At 39.2% G+C, this 19,319-nt stretch overlaps 1 protein-coding gene across 2 annotated transcripts; it reads left to right on the top strand.

Moving 5' to 3' along the window:
* The first annotated feature begins 6,394 nt into the window (after nucleotides 1-6,394).
* Nucleotides 6,395-19,147, top strand: DIO2 (iodothyronine deiodinase 2). 2 transcript variants are annotated; one of them, XM_061367541.1, is made up of 2 exons: nucleotides 6,395-7,099; nucleotides 18,503-19,147. In XM_061367541.1, the coding sequence occupies exons 1-2, from the start codon at nucleotides 6,878-6,880 to the stop codon at nucleotides 19,073-19,075; spliced, it is 795 nt and encodes a 264-aa protein (XP_061223525.1). In that variant the 5' UTR covers nucleotides 6,395-6,877; the 3' UTR covers nucleotides 19,076-19,147. The 2 variants fall into 2 exon arrangements, with proteins under 2 accessions (XP_061223525.1, XP_061223524.1); XM_061367540.1 differs by having other exon boundaries at nucleotides 6,397-7,099.
* Nucleotides 19,148-19,319: the final 172 nt, after the last annotated feature.

Raw genomic sequence — 19,319 nt, 5'->3', positions numbered from 1 at the left:
CTCAGAAAGGTAAACTGCTGCATAACTTACTGTCACTGTAAGAGATGCAAATTTTTTTTTTTTTTTTTTTTTTTGTGTTCTAGTGCTTCAAATTGAAAGGGAATTGAATACTTGGGACAAATAACACTAATTTTTATGTTAGACTTTCTATAAAGAAGTATTTTGAGTGCCTTTTTTGTCTTCTGGTAAAGACTGGTAACCTCAGTACTCAATCCACGTAAGATCTGAATTATCTCATTGTCTTGGTTTGGGAAGAAAAGGTCAGATAATAGGATTCAAGTTGAAGGAAACAGGTTTCTTGGCAATTTCTGTTTCTGATTTAAGTGGAAATATAGAGATAAAACCCTTTTTTATGCTATTCAGCATTTCTGCCTCCACTCTTGCACAGAAAATTATACACAGTAGGTAGAACTTTAAAATGTGTCAGGATGTGAAGAAGGGAGATTGAAAGCTTGGGTTGTGTACAGCTATCCTCAGAAACTGAAATTTGTGTACAAACATGTGACATGAATGACAAGGACACAAACCTCACTTAATTACACTGAAGCCTGCTGTATTAGGAGCTGTAGGAGCTCTACAGATGGATACAATGAAGAAAAAGGTTAGTGTTTTGCCAGGAAAGAAGGAAGTGGCCCCTTCTCAGCTGGGAAAGTTGGGGCTGGAAGGCTTTTCTAGAACTTTGAGCCAACTTACTTAGAAACCCCTACAGAGGTTTTACTAAAATTTTACACACACACATCTCTGGCGTTTTACATGGGTAGGGATGCATTAACATCATAGCTTACTGATGGCTATATAAGACTCCCTTCACCTGGATAGTCATATGAGTGGAAGAGTTTAAGTTCTAGTCCCAGCTTCTGTTAGTATTTTGGGAGTTAATTTCCAGAATCTACAAGCAGATGAAGTTGTTCTTAGGTTCAATATGTTTAAATCCTTTTTCCTGTTCTAATACAATATTCAGATTATGTGGGCTGACTCATTTTATTTCTGATGAAGTTTTCTGATTGTCCTTATTCATACATCACCTTTCCTGTGTTTCTTAAGAAAAATTGTCTTACCTTTTAGGGTGGACAGGGTGTTTTGTTCCAAAATTAAGTCTGACTCAGACAGGTGTGTTTTAGCATCAGGTTTGTTCACTGTACTTTATTGAAACGAGGAGATTATTTTTGTTTTGCATAGAAATTTGTGGCTCATTAGCCAAGGGATGTGGGGAATTTTTCTAGACTCAAATTTATCACCATTACACACCCACGCCAATGAGTCAATTATTTCATTTTGCTGTCATACAATGAATGCAGACTTTTGGAAGGTGCCAGACTGTCAGCTTTGAAGTCTACAGAACGGGTTTTGCAGAGACATCAGCAGTACCAGTTCTCCTTGTGCACTTCGATCTTTCTGAATCACTGTGTCTTGACTATAAAACAGCCTCCATTATATCCAGAATCTAGGTATAACTTGCCATCTGTTAGGATATTCTCCTTTTTTTCCTATCCAAAAGTGTCCCAATTTATATGGCTTTTTATTTCCTCAGTTCATTTGGATACACTCTCAGGCATCTATTGGTTTGAAAGACCTCTAATGGTAGTGCTGCCTTGTGGACTGAGTGGGCAGTAAGTCTGGCTTAATTTCTTGCTCCAGGGACTCCCCTCAAAATTGCCATGGAGAACTTTCCTGCAGGCAGTTTACATTCTCAGTACTTATCACTGCAGATAAACTTGAAGGATCAGGTCTTCCAGGCTATTAAATCAGCATCTCTCTAAGCCGCTAGTTTCACAGAATAGCCAACTCTCGATTGTGCAGCATAATGGCAGTAGTAGAGTAACGCAGATAAAACAAAACCAAGGTTGATACAAAAGGCACATAAATCATACAGTAAGGATACATTTAGCGTGCTCACCATTGGAAGGCTAGCAAGTGGATTCCTGTTGAGAACAGAGGCTGCTTTAAGCATGCAGGATGTGTCTGGGTGCCAGCAGGATGAACGTTGCTCCATTCAGACCATAGTGCCGTGGCCAGGAGTGACGGAGGAAGGCAGGGCTTGGTGAATCCACATTGTGGGTTCCATCCAGGAATCATCAAAGAATCCACCCAGGTATCATCAAAACTTGCCTGAAAAATTTAAGTTTCATTGAAGATATTATTTCTTCAAGAAAACATGTTGCTGATCCTAATCAAAATAGGAGATAGTTAGTCAATGGTCTGTGGTATTTTAAGTGAGGGGTTTGTTGCTGAGAGAAGGGGTGATTTTTCTCTTTTGGCAAATAGAAAAAAACGCTGGTTTATGAGAGGTACAAATTCTTTGGCTGCAATAAACAATCTTGCCCAGGGCCAGGGAGGCAAAGCTAAGCTAAACTTTCTCCTCCCCATCTCTAGCCATATCGTTCTGCAGCTGTGCAATTCCCCAGGGGTTAGCTTGTGGACACACTAGCTAGCTCTCAAACAAAAAGCTTCAGTCTTTGTTTTTGGCAGTGAAAGCAGTGAGAAGCAGCAAGGCAGGCACATAGGTTGTGCTGAATCTTTTTGGGATGATCTCTCCCATGAACCTTCTGGGGGTAGGACCAGAGCAGCAGCATTGCTTGCTTGTCACTGTGAGGTACCATTTCCCAGCTGTGTTGAAAAGAGTAACTGCATTTAAAATGGTCTTGCTTAGTCTGAGAAAATTAGGCTGAGTAACTGAAATATTAAGCAGTCTGCTCGTTTTGGGCTCTGGGGTCTTGCATTTAGGTGCCTACACACAGTGTGATTGGGTGCCACGGCAGCTTACACAGGTAGTTCAGCCACAAACAAGTAAAGACTTGCACAACCAAGTGCAGGCTGTAAAATGCACTATCTGATGTGCAGAGAGCTAGTATGGATCTACTATATAATAAGATCAGAGAAAGCGGTCTGAGCAGTGGAAAGTCACCTTGAATTTCCTGTGTCTAGGCACAGTTATCAAGAAAGTTGTAGTAAACAAACTTACTAGCTGCCCCTGTCCTAATCTTCATGCTACTGTGGTTGAAACTGAGAAGAAACATGGAGCTATGCATGGATACAGTTTTGATGGCACTGATTTCTATAAACATTACAGAATATGAACATCTATACTGATACTGTTGACTTTAGCCACATACAACTTCTAGTAACAGTGAATGCTTTAATGTTGTTGGCTTTGCTCATTCCACCTTGACAAATTATGGATGATATGTTTAATTTCCCATTACTGAACCTGACTGCTCCTTAGATCATGGGAGGACTTTTATTTTCTTTTGCTGATGGAGAACTGAGGTACATTGTAGGGCTGTGCCCAAATTACATAGGAAGGTATGGTAGAGCAGGTAATTGAATATGCTTTAGCTGAACCCTATCTCAGTTCCTTCATGCGTATCTTCAACCCTGCATAATTTTTCCTCATGTATCAAATTCATCCAGTTTTCCTTCACTAAAGACTCTCTTAATGCTTCAAAGTCTGAAAGATCTCTTCTTTATTCCTTGCTTCATGAAGGTTTGCAGGGAAACATCACAGACTGTTGGCTTCAACACTGAGATTATGCTGTTGATATATTTCGCAAAAGATGCAAATAGTTGTTTCCCTTGTATTTATGATATCTGAGAGAAATAAACACAGGGATGAATTGTTTCAATGAAGAAGGAGAGAAGTGGTGTCAACAAGAAGAAGCAGGGATTACACTTTCCTTCTGTTTGAGGGCTGCTGAACTCTCAAGTGTCAAGCTGAGAAGCAGTGCTCATGTCCTGCAGGGACAGACTGCTTCTGAAGACAGCAACGGCAAAACTTTTTTTATTTAGTCAAAAAGATATTTGTCTTTATGGTTGTATTAGATAGTTATCAGCACCTCTTGACTGAAGCTCTCAAACACATAATCTGAGGTAGTTCTGTTTAACTCGATGCACACAGTCTGCCTTATAAGGCAAGGAAGATGACATAGTAAATATGAAATACCATCTCATACTAGCGTTCCATGGACTTCCTGTTCAGCTTCCAACGTACTTCAAAGCTTTGTAGCTGTCTGGTCTCCAGCTGTCCTACAAACAACCTCTTCACCCATGAAGCATGCTGTGGGTAGGGGCAGTTGTTTCACAGCAGTCCAGAATACATTGTGTTCCCAGTGTAGGTTCTTGCCTGACTTTACCTCCGGTGGAACAGGAAGAGCTTGAGCTGGACTGTCCTCAGAGCTGTTTGCAAACTATTCTCAGAAACAATGGCTGATGATTCATCTAGCATCGTCATCAACTATCTCCAGGCCTGCTTTTTAACAAACCTTCCCATAGTAAAGAAAGGGGACCTTCCTAGACAGGACCATGTGTGTTTTAGTGGTGGATCTACAGAAGAGTAATCTAGTTTTAAGACCTCTTGTAATCAAGTGATTACATATGCTTGCCTGAGATCAGACAGTAAGCTAATTTAGCAGCTCTGGGGACCCTTGTTCCAGTATTGTGCTCACATGACATCAGCATGCTGACTCATCCATGTGTGGGAATATATAAATGCCTGTTTATAGCATGTTTTTACAAGTTTTAGTAAGAAAGTAAAATCTGTGAGGTTGCAATACTTTCTATGACAACAAAGCACTGTCGACACCAATATTTCAACTTAAAAACTGTTATAGTTTGAAAATGAAACTGAGTACCTTTTTTCATTCATCCTAATGACACAGAAGGTCACTGAAAGTTATTTCTTTGACTAAACATTTTCTGGAAGATAGCCTGTCAGGGTGATATCTTTTGCAAATGCCTGATTTAATGCTACCTCAAGAAACTTTTCTTTGGTGAGCGCAAGACAAGACATGGGGGGGCCTACCTAGAGGTATGCATGCTAGTATAATGATAGCCCAAGTGATATTACAATATCTGAAAATGAAAGACCCCAGAGTAGGGAAGATTGATGGTGTTTACTTTTTGCAGTTGCTAGCAGTGAAAGGATAGTGATGACTGATGAAGACTAAGATACATTAATGAAGGGTGCTTGTACTACTCATCAAGAATGTGAATTGACAGAGGTTAGATATCATGCTGGCATCTCTGGAAATGAAACATATCGGGTGAGGAAAGCCTACGTAAGCATGTATGGAAAACATCCACTCAAGAACAAAATTACGGATGTCTGCAACATGAAATACGTGAAATATTTATCTAAGGAAGTTAGAACCATGCTAAAAAAATTGTCTACTGCACTAAAAAAAAAATCATGGGGAAAGATTAAGTATTGGTCTAGAAGGGTGAAACAAAAGGAAGTACAAATGAACAAAGCAAATCTTCAGCATGGGGCTGCAGGGAATGCTTGTGGTTGTTAAAGCAGACATGGCTCTGCCAGAAATAAAAACTTCTTTCAGTTTTTTTTTCTTTTGGGGTTTGTTTTTTTGGTTGTTTTGGGGGTTTTGTTTGTTTATTTGGGTGTTTGGGTTTTATTTTTTTGTGGGTTTTTTTTTGTGTGTGTGTGGTTTTTTGCCCTTCCCCCCCCTCCCCCCCCCCCCCGCCAATAAGCTTTTAACCAAACTTTAGTTACCCTTTTAAACTGGTGGATATAAATAGTTATCACAGGAGAATATTGAAGTCCTTCAAGCTCAGTTGATTGACAGCATTTAAGGCTGTAGCATTATTCTAAAGAGGGAACTTTAGCTTAAAACCCCTAAATCCTTCAAGTCCTTTTTATCTCTCTTATTTTCTTCTCTTACACATCAGTAGATGAAATCAGTTCTGAACGCTTAATTTTGTTTCCTTAAATACCAAGAACACAACAAAAGGTATTTAAACACTCTACATATTGTACTACACAGAGCACAACACAGAGATGGCAGAAAAATGTGCAGAAAAATGTACAGAAATGTGCCCTTTCTTGGGATGCATCAGCTCACACACCTTCCTGGAAAAAAAAATGGCAAAGATAAAAAAACAGCCATGAGAAGAAAAACCATCAACAGCAGAAACCTGCATTGCTGTATTACCTTCCATGTAATCTGAAAATTATTTTTCCAAAATTTGAAAGCATTTCATAAGAGCAGTCAGAAGCATATTGGTTTTTTTCTTTTTCCTTTTCAAAGCAAAGCAAAGTTCCACCCTTGCTGTCTCTCTTTTTTTCTTCTCTCTTAAGAAAAAAAAAAAAAAAGTTTTGAGAATTTCATTTTTCTATTCACTGCAGTCCTGGCCAAAGTAAAGCCCTCTTTTACATTGACGTCAAGATCTTTACTGAGATTAGGGTTTCATTTCTCTATTGCAGCAATTAGCTAGGGAATGTATAAAAGGCTTCAGGGAAGCAAGTTAGAACTCCAGAGGGGAAAGCACTTTACACCATAGGCAGATAGCAAAAGAGAGGAGGACGAGAGGAGGAAGGCAGGAATACAGAGAGGCGGGGGGGTGGGGGGGAGGGAGAGAGAGAAGGAGGGAGGAAGGGAGGGAGGAACAGAAAGTTTATGTACATAAACCTTTTCTTTTTTTTTTTTTTTATTTATGTATTGTTGCACCTGGTAGCTAGCTTTACTGACAGAATTGAGAGCTCTGTTTGGTGCTTAGACAACTGAGAAACAATGGGATAGTGCAGGGAAGTTAACAATTAACAGTCTCAGCTTAAATTTTGTGACTGCAGGGAACTGGAAACACAGCTGCCTCTCTCTTCAACAAAATCAGGTCTCCTGGTTAAGGGAAGAATTTTTGTTAACATCTTAGTTTCTGAAAAATAAGCAGCTCCGAGTTGAATGACTATCGTGCAGTTATGGTTTTAACCAGCCTGCTCATATTTAACTATCTCTGCTCATTTTAAAAAGGGAAGCTGAGAGAGTGGTAATAAGGCTTTAGAAATGTTTTTTACTTTACTTTTTTAAATGAGAGTACAGAGCAAAAAAGGGAGCTGAAGGTATCCAGCTGAAAAGAAGCAGCAAGGAAGATGGGTCTGCTAAGTGTGGATTTGTTGATCACGCTTCAGATCTTGCCGGTCTTTTTCTCCAATTGCCTCTTCCTTGCTCTCTATGACTCTGTGATTCTCCTGAAGCACATGGTGCTATTCCTGAGCCGGTCCAAATCTGGGCGCGGTGAGTGGCGGAGGATGCTGACCTCGGAGGGGCTGCGCTGCGTCTGGAACAGTTTCCTCCTGGATGCCTACAAGCAGGTGGGTACACGGGGATGGGGACTGGCAGGCTGGGGTGGGTGAGCTGTCATAAACATCCACTTTGTCAACAGAGGAGGAAAGAAATGTCTCTGTGCATTAAAGGCTACCTCCTATTTGATGTGAGACACACAAGCTGAAAGGAGCAGTAATTTTAAGTCGGGGACTAAGGGATCACCAGATCCAGGAGCTGCTGCCTCTCCATTCTGCCACAAGCTCTCTGTGCAGCCATAGCCATGCTACTTATTTTAGCCATGCCTCAGTTTCCCCACCAGTAAGAATAATGATTTTCATGTTTATAAAGTACTTCAGGATCTTCATATAAGAACAACTGTAAAGTACTCTAGATGTTTTCACAACTGTTTTGTTGTTTAAAATTTTTTGCCATGTGATATCCTCAGAGATTATAGAAAGACTGCATCTTCAGTTAGAGCTCTATATAGGTGGATGTCATCCATGTAACAGACAGAATTGTTTCAATTAGAGTAAAAGATAAAAATGAACCTTTGTCATTACACTGGCATTTTCTGTTGCTCATATGTTAATTTTTATATTGGAGAAAGCATCCAAGTAATAGTAAAATTGGGCATGAAGTGAAACAGCCTTTTTTCTTCATGAAGCAGTGACAGACAGGCATGTCAGAGATTAAAAATGAACTTCACTAGCCGAGAGACAGCTGCCTGGTGATTTAAGCTGATAAAGCGAATAGCAGTTATACAACTGGTACTTTTTTTTTTTCTTTTAAGTTTTGTACAGACATTACCCCATGGTACTCCTCAGGTCTCATAAGGTAGGTATAGTTCCCATTTAGAGATTGAAAAGGTGGACTCCAAAAGATGAAATTTCTTGCACAGGCTACTCAGTAAGTAAAAGTACCAATTTCAGAGCTTTGCAGCTTCCAAAACAGTGTTTAGTCTGTTAATGTATTGTCTTATTTAGACTACCTGTTTGAACATACTCTATGATGTATGAGGTCACAGAGGATCTACCCAGATGATAGCTCTGTGTCATGAAATATTTCATTTTATATTACCTTCCCCCAGTCCTCTTTCACTCCCCTTCAATGGCTTTTGTATTTGCTCTTTACCTAGAGATGTTAAGAGCTGGTGGTGTTGGTGATAGCTGGCTTTGTGATAGGTAATACAAGCTGCTTAGCCTGAAATCCAACCCATGGGGACATTAATTTTCAGTGTAAGACAAATGTAAGTAACATACTTTTGCCAAATGGGTCAACCTCTCACTGCTACCCTAGGAAGCAGCCAGCTGGCTACTCAAATAAAGTAATGCTGAATGAAGCTTACTATTCTCCTGGCCCTTCCAGTTTCTTTTTTTAGTCTCTTCACAGACATTAAGTAAGTAAATTTTACAGTGGCCTTGTTAAATGGCACGGTGAACACACTTGCTCCCCTTTCACAGATGAGGCATGGCAGGACAGTTAACACACGACTTTGTCAAAGCTCCAGTGCAAGTTGGTATCATGGCTCTGAAACAGCCAAGCTTCCAGTTTCCACATTTGCAACCTGCCCATGACAGGGGTGTTGGAACTTGATGATCTTGAAGTCCTTTCCAACCCTAACTATTCTATGATTCTATGTGGGTCAGGTTCTGGAGAAGGTGTGGAGCTGTAAGGAACCTTATATCTATGAGATATTTTCAATCTCATTTTGCTTAAATAACACAAAATGATTTAAAATAAAGCTGCTGCATGCCTTTCAACACTGTCCAAAGTCATACTTTGCCTTTTCTTCCATTACTCTTGATTTCAGCCATGGAAATTACAGGTACAGGAGGGTGACTATGCTATTTTTGGTCTTGGCATTCAAACTCATACCTTGAACTTTGGTAGTTAAAAACTCTGCCTTATCACCATTAAATAACTTAGGTTGTTCAGGGCAATCAGGGTTTAAGGTCCCTAGAATGAGTTCTGGGTCTCAATGAACTCAGAAGAAAAATGCATATAAACATAACCAACATAACCATATCACCTTCTTCCAAAAAGGGGAAAAATTCCATTCATTCTGGCTATCCTTAAGATGAAACTAATTGACCAACACTTCATGGAAAGACTCTTAATAGAATAGAATTTCTTAATACAATTATGGGCTGTAGAGACAGAGTATCATTGGAAACCTTTGATTGTCACAGAAAGGTGGGTAAATGCAAAAATCAAATTATAAAGGAGACACAATAAACTGAGGAGCAATATTAAGAGAAGAAAAGTCATCACCTCCACAACAGCAAAAAAACTTTCTGCTGCTTCTGTAAGGAGGAGAAAGGAAGAAAAGTTTCACCTGCAAAGCTATACTGGTAGAGCTGAAAAAAATTGAAAAATACCTTGTTTTGGCATGTTTAAAAGGCATGAGAAATAGTGCAATATGTTAAAGACTGTCCCACAAAGCATCTTTTCCCTAAAATCATCTTTTTCTAAATCCTAAGTAGGACTGCCTGGTTGTGATATCTTAATCTTAGGCAATTAATGAGGGTAGGAAATGAAAATATTAGGAAATCAGGGTGCTAATGTGCATGGCAAAATGCAGTCTATACCACAACTGTGATTGCTTAGTGCTTCAATTTGCTAGCTGAAGCCAGGTATTAGCAAAGTACTTAAGCAGGTGCTTAAGCTCATTCCATTGAGGAGTATTTGTAAGATAATAATAATTTTTCAGGTAGAATAGCAGAATTGCAGATGTCTGAGATAAACCAAAGCTATACTGCGAGTTAATAGAGGACTGGATTAAAGCATTAACTATGCTTGCTTCTACCATGTTTTGTGTCGCTTACACAGAACTCTTTCCAGTACATTTCAGAATATCTTTCACAAAAGTACTTGATGTAAAATTTCCATTCACATTAAAAATTACTGGAAGCCATTCCAGAAAAACCCAGTGGGTAGATACTAGATTATGGAATAAAGTAAATTTATTACAAGAAAGGAGTTCTGCCTGGAAAGCACACAGCCTGTCCTAGAATTTATTTTGTTTCAAGACTAGTGTGTAAAAGATATGATCTTAGAATAGAGTGTATTTGAAAATAGCTATTCTGATGCATTTTCTCTCCTAGAAAACCTTTTGAATATGTTACCCAAATTTCAACTCATTTTTGCTCTTCATGTTGTTGTTATCTTAATAATAACCAAATTACTTCACATGACTTTTTCTTTAATTGTATTATTGCACATGACTTTTTTTTTTGCAGATTTTTAATAGGCAAGATTACCTAGCAACAATTGAAGATTTTAAAAACCTCAGTGGGGAAGCAATGCAGAGTTTGTTGTACTGTATATATTCAGTATTCTTTTTTATTGGAACGTTATACATGATTTATTTTATCCACATTTTACAGTCCCAATAGAGTCAACATGATTTATCTTTTGTTAATTTTTTATTTTCTCATGTAAATTTTATCAATGATTAATACATTTTTACTTCCTTAGCTCTTAGTTCAGTATCTGTCACACTCAGTGTTGACATTGTCTGCACTGTACCAGATTTCTGATTTATAGAACATCCTCATCCTATTCTTTTCCAAGAGGCAAGTGTGTCTTACATTACAATGAGGGAGTCTTTAAGACCAGATTAATTGTCTTAATAGTGATAATTAGAGCTAGTAATGAAGTTTCTTTAACTTCGTGTAATTGAAGGAGTGAAACTGTTATATTTTAATGTTATTTTTCTAATGTATATTTGTGTTCTGTTTATCTACAGAAGTGAGTGGATTGCTTCCTGAAGAGCAAGTCATGTATGTATGTGTGTGTAGGTATTTACAAGTTCATATGTGTTTGTATGTATACAGATATATATGTGTGTGTATCTGTCTCTCTCTGTATGTACATACATATATGTATATGTGTATAAATGCAAAAATACACACACACAAGCATACATAATCTGCTTTTTCAGGAGTCAGTCCTCTCTTTTCTCTGTATATGTATGCACATATATATATGTGTACAAATAGATATGAATTCAACCACACTTATTGATAACAGAAAAAAACCCAGAGATTTTTGGGAGGGCTTTAGTGCGCCTTCTGCATGATTTATATAGGTCATCTTTACAAATTCCAGTGAGGTGTTTGTTTTAGCCCACAGCATGTGTACTTAATGTTTGATAGTGCTTACAGAAATACAGAGAAAAAGCTAGAGAAGTCTTTAAAAATCCACTGTATTTACTTTTAAAAGATTATTATTTTTTTTTACCTGCTAAGTCCCATGCTTTATTTAGTACTGGAATTAGTTTGCTTTCTAAGATTCCAAAGGTGAGAAATTGTCATCTTAAAATGCTTTTTAAATGGGTACAAAAGAGGTTGCACCCTTTAGCAGTGCCCACTGGTGAGGCTTCATTCTCGGAGCTTTACCACAGCCAGATAAGAGCTGTGTTTCAGTAATGTGGAGCTACTGTTCCCGGCCTCCAGTGGAGACCTGTAAGGTTATTCTTGGGCAAATCTTCTATCTTCTCCTCTTCAGTGTAAGATCCTTGAGAGGAAGATCGTAATGGCATCTCCGTGGAGCAGCCGAGTGCTTAGGAATGTTGTGGTGCACCTATGGGGGTAACAAGCATGTATACGTATACACACCTGTGTAAATATATGTTACAGAGCTCAGGATGCCAGTATCTCAAGCGATGGATGGTGATGGGTGTGTGTGTACTTGTAAAGCATTTTACTGTCTTTAGAACAGGCCAGCAGCAAGTTCTGGCATGACAGACCCAACATAGAGGGAATGGTTTTCCAGGATCCCAACTTCTCATCTTAGGTCCAGCTCTGGATATAACAGCAAGAAAACTGGTTCAGTAAACACCCAGTGGGACTTCCCTCAGATTTCAGGGCACAATTAAGTTACCTTTGGTTACTTATGCCTGCCTGATAGGGACATAATTTATTCATAAAATAAATCAGTATGTGAAGTAAGACAGTCCGAAAACTGTCATGCTAAGAGCATGCTACACAGCACTATCACAAACCTAGACATGAAAGTAATATAATTGCATGATTCTTTAGCCACTGTTTGGCTGTCTTTTTGCTTTTTGGGAAAATCCTTTAAGGTTTGAAACAAAGACATAACCTCTATAATTATTCGCATTGAATTTGTGTGTCAAGGTAATGAAGTGTCTCTGCATCTCACAGTGATAAAGAGAATTTATGAAAGAGAGCATGTGGTATAGTTTGGGGTTTAGAACTAGATATCGTGTGTTATTAAAAATCATTGATTTGAAAAAGTTGAGCTTTAGCAGAATTGTTTTCATTGACATTTGCAAATGAAAACAGTCTTGAAAGAAGTGAGAAAAACAAAACAAAACCACAATTAAAACCTTTCCTGCTGTGTTTGGAACATAAATTCAACAGGATTTGAGCTTGTCATTGTCATTATTTTAAAATACTGTCATTATTATTAATATAAAATCATGTTTGTTATAGTAGTGTCTAAGGAACAACCTAGAGCAGGGACCCATTGTACTAGGCAGTATCGTAAACAAGGAGCAGACAGTTTGTTCCATGGAGTTTACAGTTGAAAGACTCAAGACAGACAAAGGGCTGGAAAAGGAATGTGATGAATCCTATCCCCAGTAAGGTCTCATTCTACTGGTTTCATTTTGTGGATCTAACTCCACTTCTTCAACACTGACTCTTTGCAGTCTTCCAGTTTCACCCCTATGTGTGAAAAACTGACTGAAAAGACTTCCCTTTTCATTAAACCCTCGTGAAAGCCTTATTCAACTGTGGTAGACACAGAAAATTTGCTAACAGCTACCACCCATGAAAAGGATTGTATCTGATACTTGTGCTCAGTCTAGTTCTGCCTCTGTAACAAAATGCTCACTGTACATTCATACAGTGCTAAAGCTGAGTTAAAAAAAAAATAATAAAATAATTCAAATTAACTTCAAATGTCCTCCAGGTGCTGACTAACACAGACTCATGAAAACCTCTTGTCACCTGCAGGTAGAGTCCACAGCGGCGGCCAGTGGCCCAGTGACCACAATGTAGGCCAGCTATGCTCCCAACTTAAGGGAAACATAAACCCTTAAGAAGCTTGCTGCGTGCTTCCTGATCAGAGGAACTAAAATTACCCATTTTCTTTTAACAGAGTGCAAAGCAAAAGGCTCTTTTACATTTTCCTTCTCCCATGCATGCTTATTTTGGGACTGGCAGTTTTTAAGTAAAGAGAGTAGCATTTGACTAGTTATTTTTATCTGGACTGTGTCCTTTTATTTTGCGTCCCACTTCCTTCTATCAGCTTCACACACCTGATCCTGAATAAAAGACTCTGGACTCTGGGAGAACTCCAGTCAATTCCAGTCTCTTAAAGCAAGTTGCCACCTCCCCATGAAGAGCTCCCTCTCCCATATGCTACTCCAGACAAGAGCTTCTTGTAATCTTCATCCACTACAAATCTCTGTTATGTAAATAAAGAAAACAAAAATAATAATTTGTGTAATTCTCCAGCCAGAGTCTGATTATGATTTGGATGAAACACTGAGAAATATCAGGCTCAGAGGCTATATTTAGCTGGATGGGATCAAATCATATCAAAAGCAGATAATCTGAAAAGGAGCAAAAAGCTCCAGGAATTTGGTTCGTTACAAATCTCTGGACTCCAGTCCCAAGCACAGGATGTCCATATTTAAATGGCTAATACCACAGACTGCTAATTGTCTGGCAACACGTATTTTCTTTAGGGATTTGACACAGCCTAGTGAATCTGCCAAACTGTTTGAAAGTCCCTCATTCAGGGACTGAAAGCCATATTTCTGTGCACAGGATCCTGGAAGGGTTATGCTAAAGCTGATAAAAGCAAAATGAGAAAAAAAGGAAAGGTGAATGATAAGGTGATGTTTTGTCCATGGGACTTTTCCAATCCTCATGGAGAATGTACAATAAACTTAGCAGTATGTGCTATTTCTAGCCTGTAGTTTATAAATAGGACCTTCTTTCCTGCTCCTAAGTCTCCTTCATTTTGCAGTCTGTGTGCTAAAGCATCAGCAACCTTATTCCCTGTTTACTCTGTGTGTAGGCTTGGAGAAGGAAATGCAGTACCAAGGCTGCTGAACAAACACTAAATTCACACAAATGATGCAAATTACTACTTTAGTGGCAGGCTGGTTCTTGCTTTTGTCAATGGCCAGGCTGGCTCTCTGAGTTGGTTGGCCTACCTTATGTGTCCCACGTGGGCTGCCTGGGAGTGGGTGCCTTCCTCCTGCCTGGTTTCCACCTCTTCCAGAAAACTGGCAGTGAATGCCCAAATATTCATGCACATAAGTATGTGATCATAGAAATGCTGGTTAACAAGTGAGGGGAATTCTGCTTGTTTGTTTCTCAGAATTTTTATATTTTGCCTGCCTTTGTGTAAGATTTCAAAAGTGGTTTGGCTGAATACATGGAGGTTTTTGTTTGTTTTCTCATTGCATTGATTTTCTTTTCCAAGAGCTATTTTTCTTTCAATAAATGACAACAAAGAACAGAGCCAAGGCCTACAATGTAGATGATCAGCAAGGATGATACTGTCATCCTGTGTCAATCAGGTTCTGAGCATGGTGAAAAAAAGAGTCCTATTGGGAACGTCAGTGTTTCATCAAGACCAATTAGTGGAGATGCTTCTGCTTATGTCAAAGCATTAATGACTGGGCAGGACTGCTTTTTGGAGTGACTGACACTGGCATGGAACAAGGCACCAACCTAATTACTCCTCTACAAGAGCAGAAAATGCCTTGTGAATGCCTGCTTGGCAAGGAAGTCTCATTAAGGCAAAAAAATCCAACATGAGCACTCCTAGGAACAAAAATTAAATTGATAGGTAACCTGCGGCCATGAGACTTGCTTCACAGCTCTGGGAAATGAAGAGACCTGCTATAGGGTGACACGGGGTATATTTGCACTTTATTTCCTAAATCTATCTTTTTAGTCAATAGGAAGTATAAGAGAAAGAATGCAAACTTGTATTGTTGGAGAACAGCGAAATTTGTTGCCATCCTTGATTTCGTTGTTAAATAGTGCTTGACAGGCATTCCCATGCTGGCATTGGACGGGAGTTTTGCTAATCTGTTCCTTCAGGATTTGCAAACTCACCTAGGAATGAAATGTTTGGTAGACCTAAGTGAAGAGCTGATAATGAGGAGCTTACAGTCTGTAGCCTCTCTTTCTGCTTAATATGATCAAGAAGCAGACTGTGTTTTTTCAGTTCAAGAGTGTTAGTGTATTTTCAGTCATAACAGTTTTGTTAAAAGAAAACCAGAAGAGTGAGGGAAAACAGCTGCTCAGATATTTCTTGTTCCCTGAGCAGCTCTGTTCACTGCTAAGTTTTAGTTGCTCCTATTCTTTTTACCTTTATATATCTTCTGCTCTGAGAAGTGCCAGAAAATATCAGAAATTCAAAGTATGTTGCTTAATTGTGATTTATGAGATAAAGTACATGTTACTACTTTTCTTTGACTGGATGAGTGCACACTTCTAAATACTGAGGTCCATTATTCATCTGGGGGGGGTGTGGAGTGTGGTGGGGTGGCGTGGGGTGGGGTGTGCAGCATAGATATTTACATGTCAGGCTTTGCACAGAAGGCACATTTTGGGCAAGCTAGCTCTGAAAAAAACATTTGCTTGGTACTGCAAGAACAGTTAGGTACACTGTAGTTAAAGAAGGATCTGGTATTTTTGCAGATGTGAAGATGTGTTTCTTGAGATGTGCCTTTTTTGGTGGTTATCAACTTATCACAAAATGCTGAATTGTGTAGCTGTCTTATGAATTGAGTGCAGCCTTCAGGATGATTATATGGCTGAGACATGATCTTGACCTGTGTTATTTCTTTGCTGAAGTCTGGCCCTTTACCTTACTTAACGCTTGCCTTGTCTATCTTACTGCACAGAATGGCAGAGAGAAATGAGGTTTTCAACAGCTGCACAGAAGAGTACCTAATACATGCTAAGGTGTAGGTGGCCTGTAGCAGCACTTAAATGCTGCAAGATGCATAATGCTACTTCTTAAATGCTACAGCTTAAGTCCCTGAGCTTGCGTCTCTCCACATAGGTCCTTCTCAAAAAATTGGGATACAGTTTTTTTCTTTCCATGAGTTCAACAGACAACACACTCACACAGCAGGTCCTTAACAGCCATTTCAAACCTCACTTGCTTTCAAAAGCGAATGAGCTTAAGGGTTTTTTTAACTGTTACTTGGGCTCTAGCAGATTTTACAGAGAGGGATACCACAAGCAGATGTGGTGTCTTGGAACATCACTTAATTCTCTTGCCTGCGATGCATCCACAGCTGCACTTTCCCTGCATGATCGCCATGTGCTTGGCCTAGAGATGTTTACAGGTCTTCAGCAGTGTTTCTTTCTGTTGCTCTCTTCCTTTCTGATCTCTGAGTGAGAATGGAGGCACAGTTGTGTCCCAATTTACCCCATAGAAAAGAGTCAAAATGAGGTTTATATTGTGTGCTAACATGCTGTGAGGCTGTCTCATGTAGCTGTGAAGTCTGGCAGCTTTAACAGCAGTGTCTTAAAAACTTTGCTTTGGTAAGACTCTTGCTTCTATCTCTGTTTTGGTGAAATAATGCTGAGTAATAATGCATTAATAGCTGTAGATTTGTTCAGGTAGTCAGGTTTCTTAGACAGGAGATCCAGGATCCAGTATCTACAACGTATTTGCCTCTGGATCTGTGCACAGCAGCAATCACATCATTAAAGCATTCAGCTTTTAACTCAGCTTTTTACTGTATCTGACTCACCAGGATCCGCTGTAATGTAATGGAGAATAGAAGTACACCAAAAATCAGTTGTTTATTCAATTTTCACACAGTTCTTATTCAATGTTGAATTCTATTGACATCAATTGGAGTGTAGCTTCAGAAATAAATAAGTAAAATATGAAAGATTTCAAAATTTGGCCCTAATGTGTTTCTTTCAGAACAACACTTCTAAGCATAATAAAATACAGGAGACAGAGATAGAAAGAGTGAGGGAAATACAAAAGGATAATTGCATCACTGTACTAGAGCATGATGATAAAGACAGATACATAGGAACTGCTGTAGCAGAGCTTGTTAAAATTAATTGTCTTATAATATTTTGTGGTTCTATAGCAGTTATCAGCTAAGGATCTTGGAGCCCTCTGCAGGATCCACCTCATTCTGGCAGTGTCTTCTGTGAGATGCTTATTATATTGTCTTTTGCCTATAGGTAGGGAAATAGGTCAGGCAAAATTACTTTTTTTGCAATTGCCTGTTTGGCCTGAGTTACATATGGGTCTAGAACTGGGAACAGTTAATTTTCACTTCATCTTACTTCAACCATCATATACATTTTCCCCCTTTTCTGCTGCTTTCCCTCCAGTCATCTTGTTGAGAAATATTTCAGTAGAAGGAAACATGTCACTCAACTCCTAATGAGATTACTGCCAAGTGTTTAGAAAACCCTTTGGAGATCACAGTCTTGGATGGTCAACTGCCGAAATAGAATAATATATTGAGTGGGCATTTGCAGAGATTTCTTATGTTTGGTGCTCTGGAGTATTTTTATTCTTTGGCTGCAGGATGGAAGAGAATATATATGTGAAATCTGTAAGCCTCTCAAAATTGAAAGGCACTGCATGTGTTGTGAAGATCCGGAATGCAATGCAGACTAATTTTTAACAAATCAGAAGAATAGCTTGAAAGGTAGAATGCAGTTCAACAAAGCCATGTGCAAAGAACTAAATTCAGCCTGAGCAGATAAGGTACCCAAATCCATGCTGGGGAGCAAACAGAAAGGCAGAAAAGGGACCTAGAAAAAAAGACCTAGGCACCATAAACAATTCTTACTATCAAGCTCCTAGTCATCAGTCTACAGTTTTTCCAAAACAGTAATGATGTTTTGTAAAAAGCAAACATCTGGAATGTATAAAATGCGTAGCCTGTGAGAAACATGAAGCAATTGTTTGATTATTCTGAGAATTACTAAAAACTCTTTTGAAGTTTTGAACACTGTTCTTCAAGGAAGGCATGAACCAAGCGAAGACAATTCAGAGGATGGCAGTGAAAAATGTCATGTCTAGACAACTTGTCTCACAGAGAAGTTAGAATAAATTGGAGGTAGTATATCTGAAAGCAAACAAGAATCTGCAAATACATAAGGGTGGACAGTATTATGTGTGTAGTGAACAGGAAAGACAGATCTCGGATCAAATTTTTTAACAATAAAGAAGTAGTATACATGTCAGGAATGCCACATTTCCCTATACTGTGAGGGGAGATGGAGTAAATGAGCTTTTTGTAGCTTCTGATTTTGCTGATTTGAAATACCTCAGTGCTAGTGTCCATGCTGGTTGTTAGGTGTGCTCTTTGAGCAGGTGACTATTTATTTAAAGAGGGTGGTCATAAGGATACTGGACAAGCAAGTTATACTAATTTGCTATGTTTTAATTTGTTTTGCCATCAGGTAAAGTTGGGAGGAGAAGCCCCAAACTCCAGTGTAATCCACATAGTCAAGGACAGTGATGGCAGCAGTAGCAGCTGGAAGAGTGTTGGTAGCAAGTGTGGAGCCAAATGCCACCTTCTGGATTTTGCCAACTCTGAGAGGCCACTTGTGGTCAATTTTGGTTCAGCTACCTGACCACCGTTCACAAGCCAGCTGTCGGCCTTCAGCAAGCTGGTGGAGGAGTTCTCTGGTGTGGCTGACTTTCTGTTGGTCTACATCGATGAGGCTCATCCATCAGACGGCTGGGCTGCCCCTGGCATCTCTTCCTCTTCATTTGAAGTTAAGAAGCACAGGAACCAGGAAGACCGATGTGCAGCTGCCCATCAGCTCCTAGAGCACTTTTCCTTGCCACCTCAATGCCAAGTGGTGGCTGACTGCATGGACAATAATGCCAATGTGGCCTATGGGGTTTCATTCGAGAGAGTATGCATTGTGCAGAGACAAAAAATTGCCTACCTGGGAGGCAAAGGCCCCTTTTTCTACAATCTGCAGGAGGTTCGGCTTTGGCTGGAACAAAACTTCAGCAAAAGATGAAATCCAGTCTCTACAGAAGCTGTGTCAATAGATGTGTCCCTTTAAGATGATTTAAAAGGGAAAAAAAGAAAACATATGCTGGTTTGAATAAGGCCTTTCAGAAGATCGCAGGAGAACACATTTGATAACAAGGTCAAATGAATGTTAACTAGGAAAATAAAATAAAATGATAACCTAACTACACAGAAACATTATTGTATGAAAAAAAAAAAATCTCACCCCTGCGCCCACTATAGGACAGAAG

Source organism: Neopsephotus bourkii, unplaced genomic scaffold (assembly GCF_033783945.1).
Source record: "Neopsephotus bourkii isolate Nb327-2 ecotype Australia unplaced genomic scaffold, CSIRO-AGI_Nbou_v1 NB_1376, whole genome shotgun sequence".
NCBI classification, from domain to species: Eukaryota; Metazoa; Chordata; class Aves; order Psittaciformes; family Psittacidae; genus Neopsephotus; species Neopsephotus bourkii.
The sequence above is the reverse complement of the archived record's forward strand: the minus strand, read 5'-3'. Positions and strand labels throughout refer to the sequence as shown.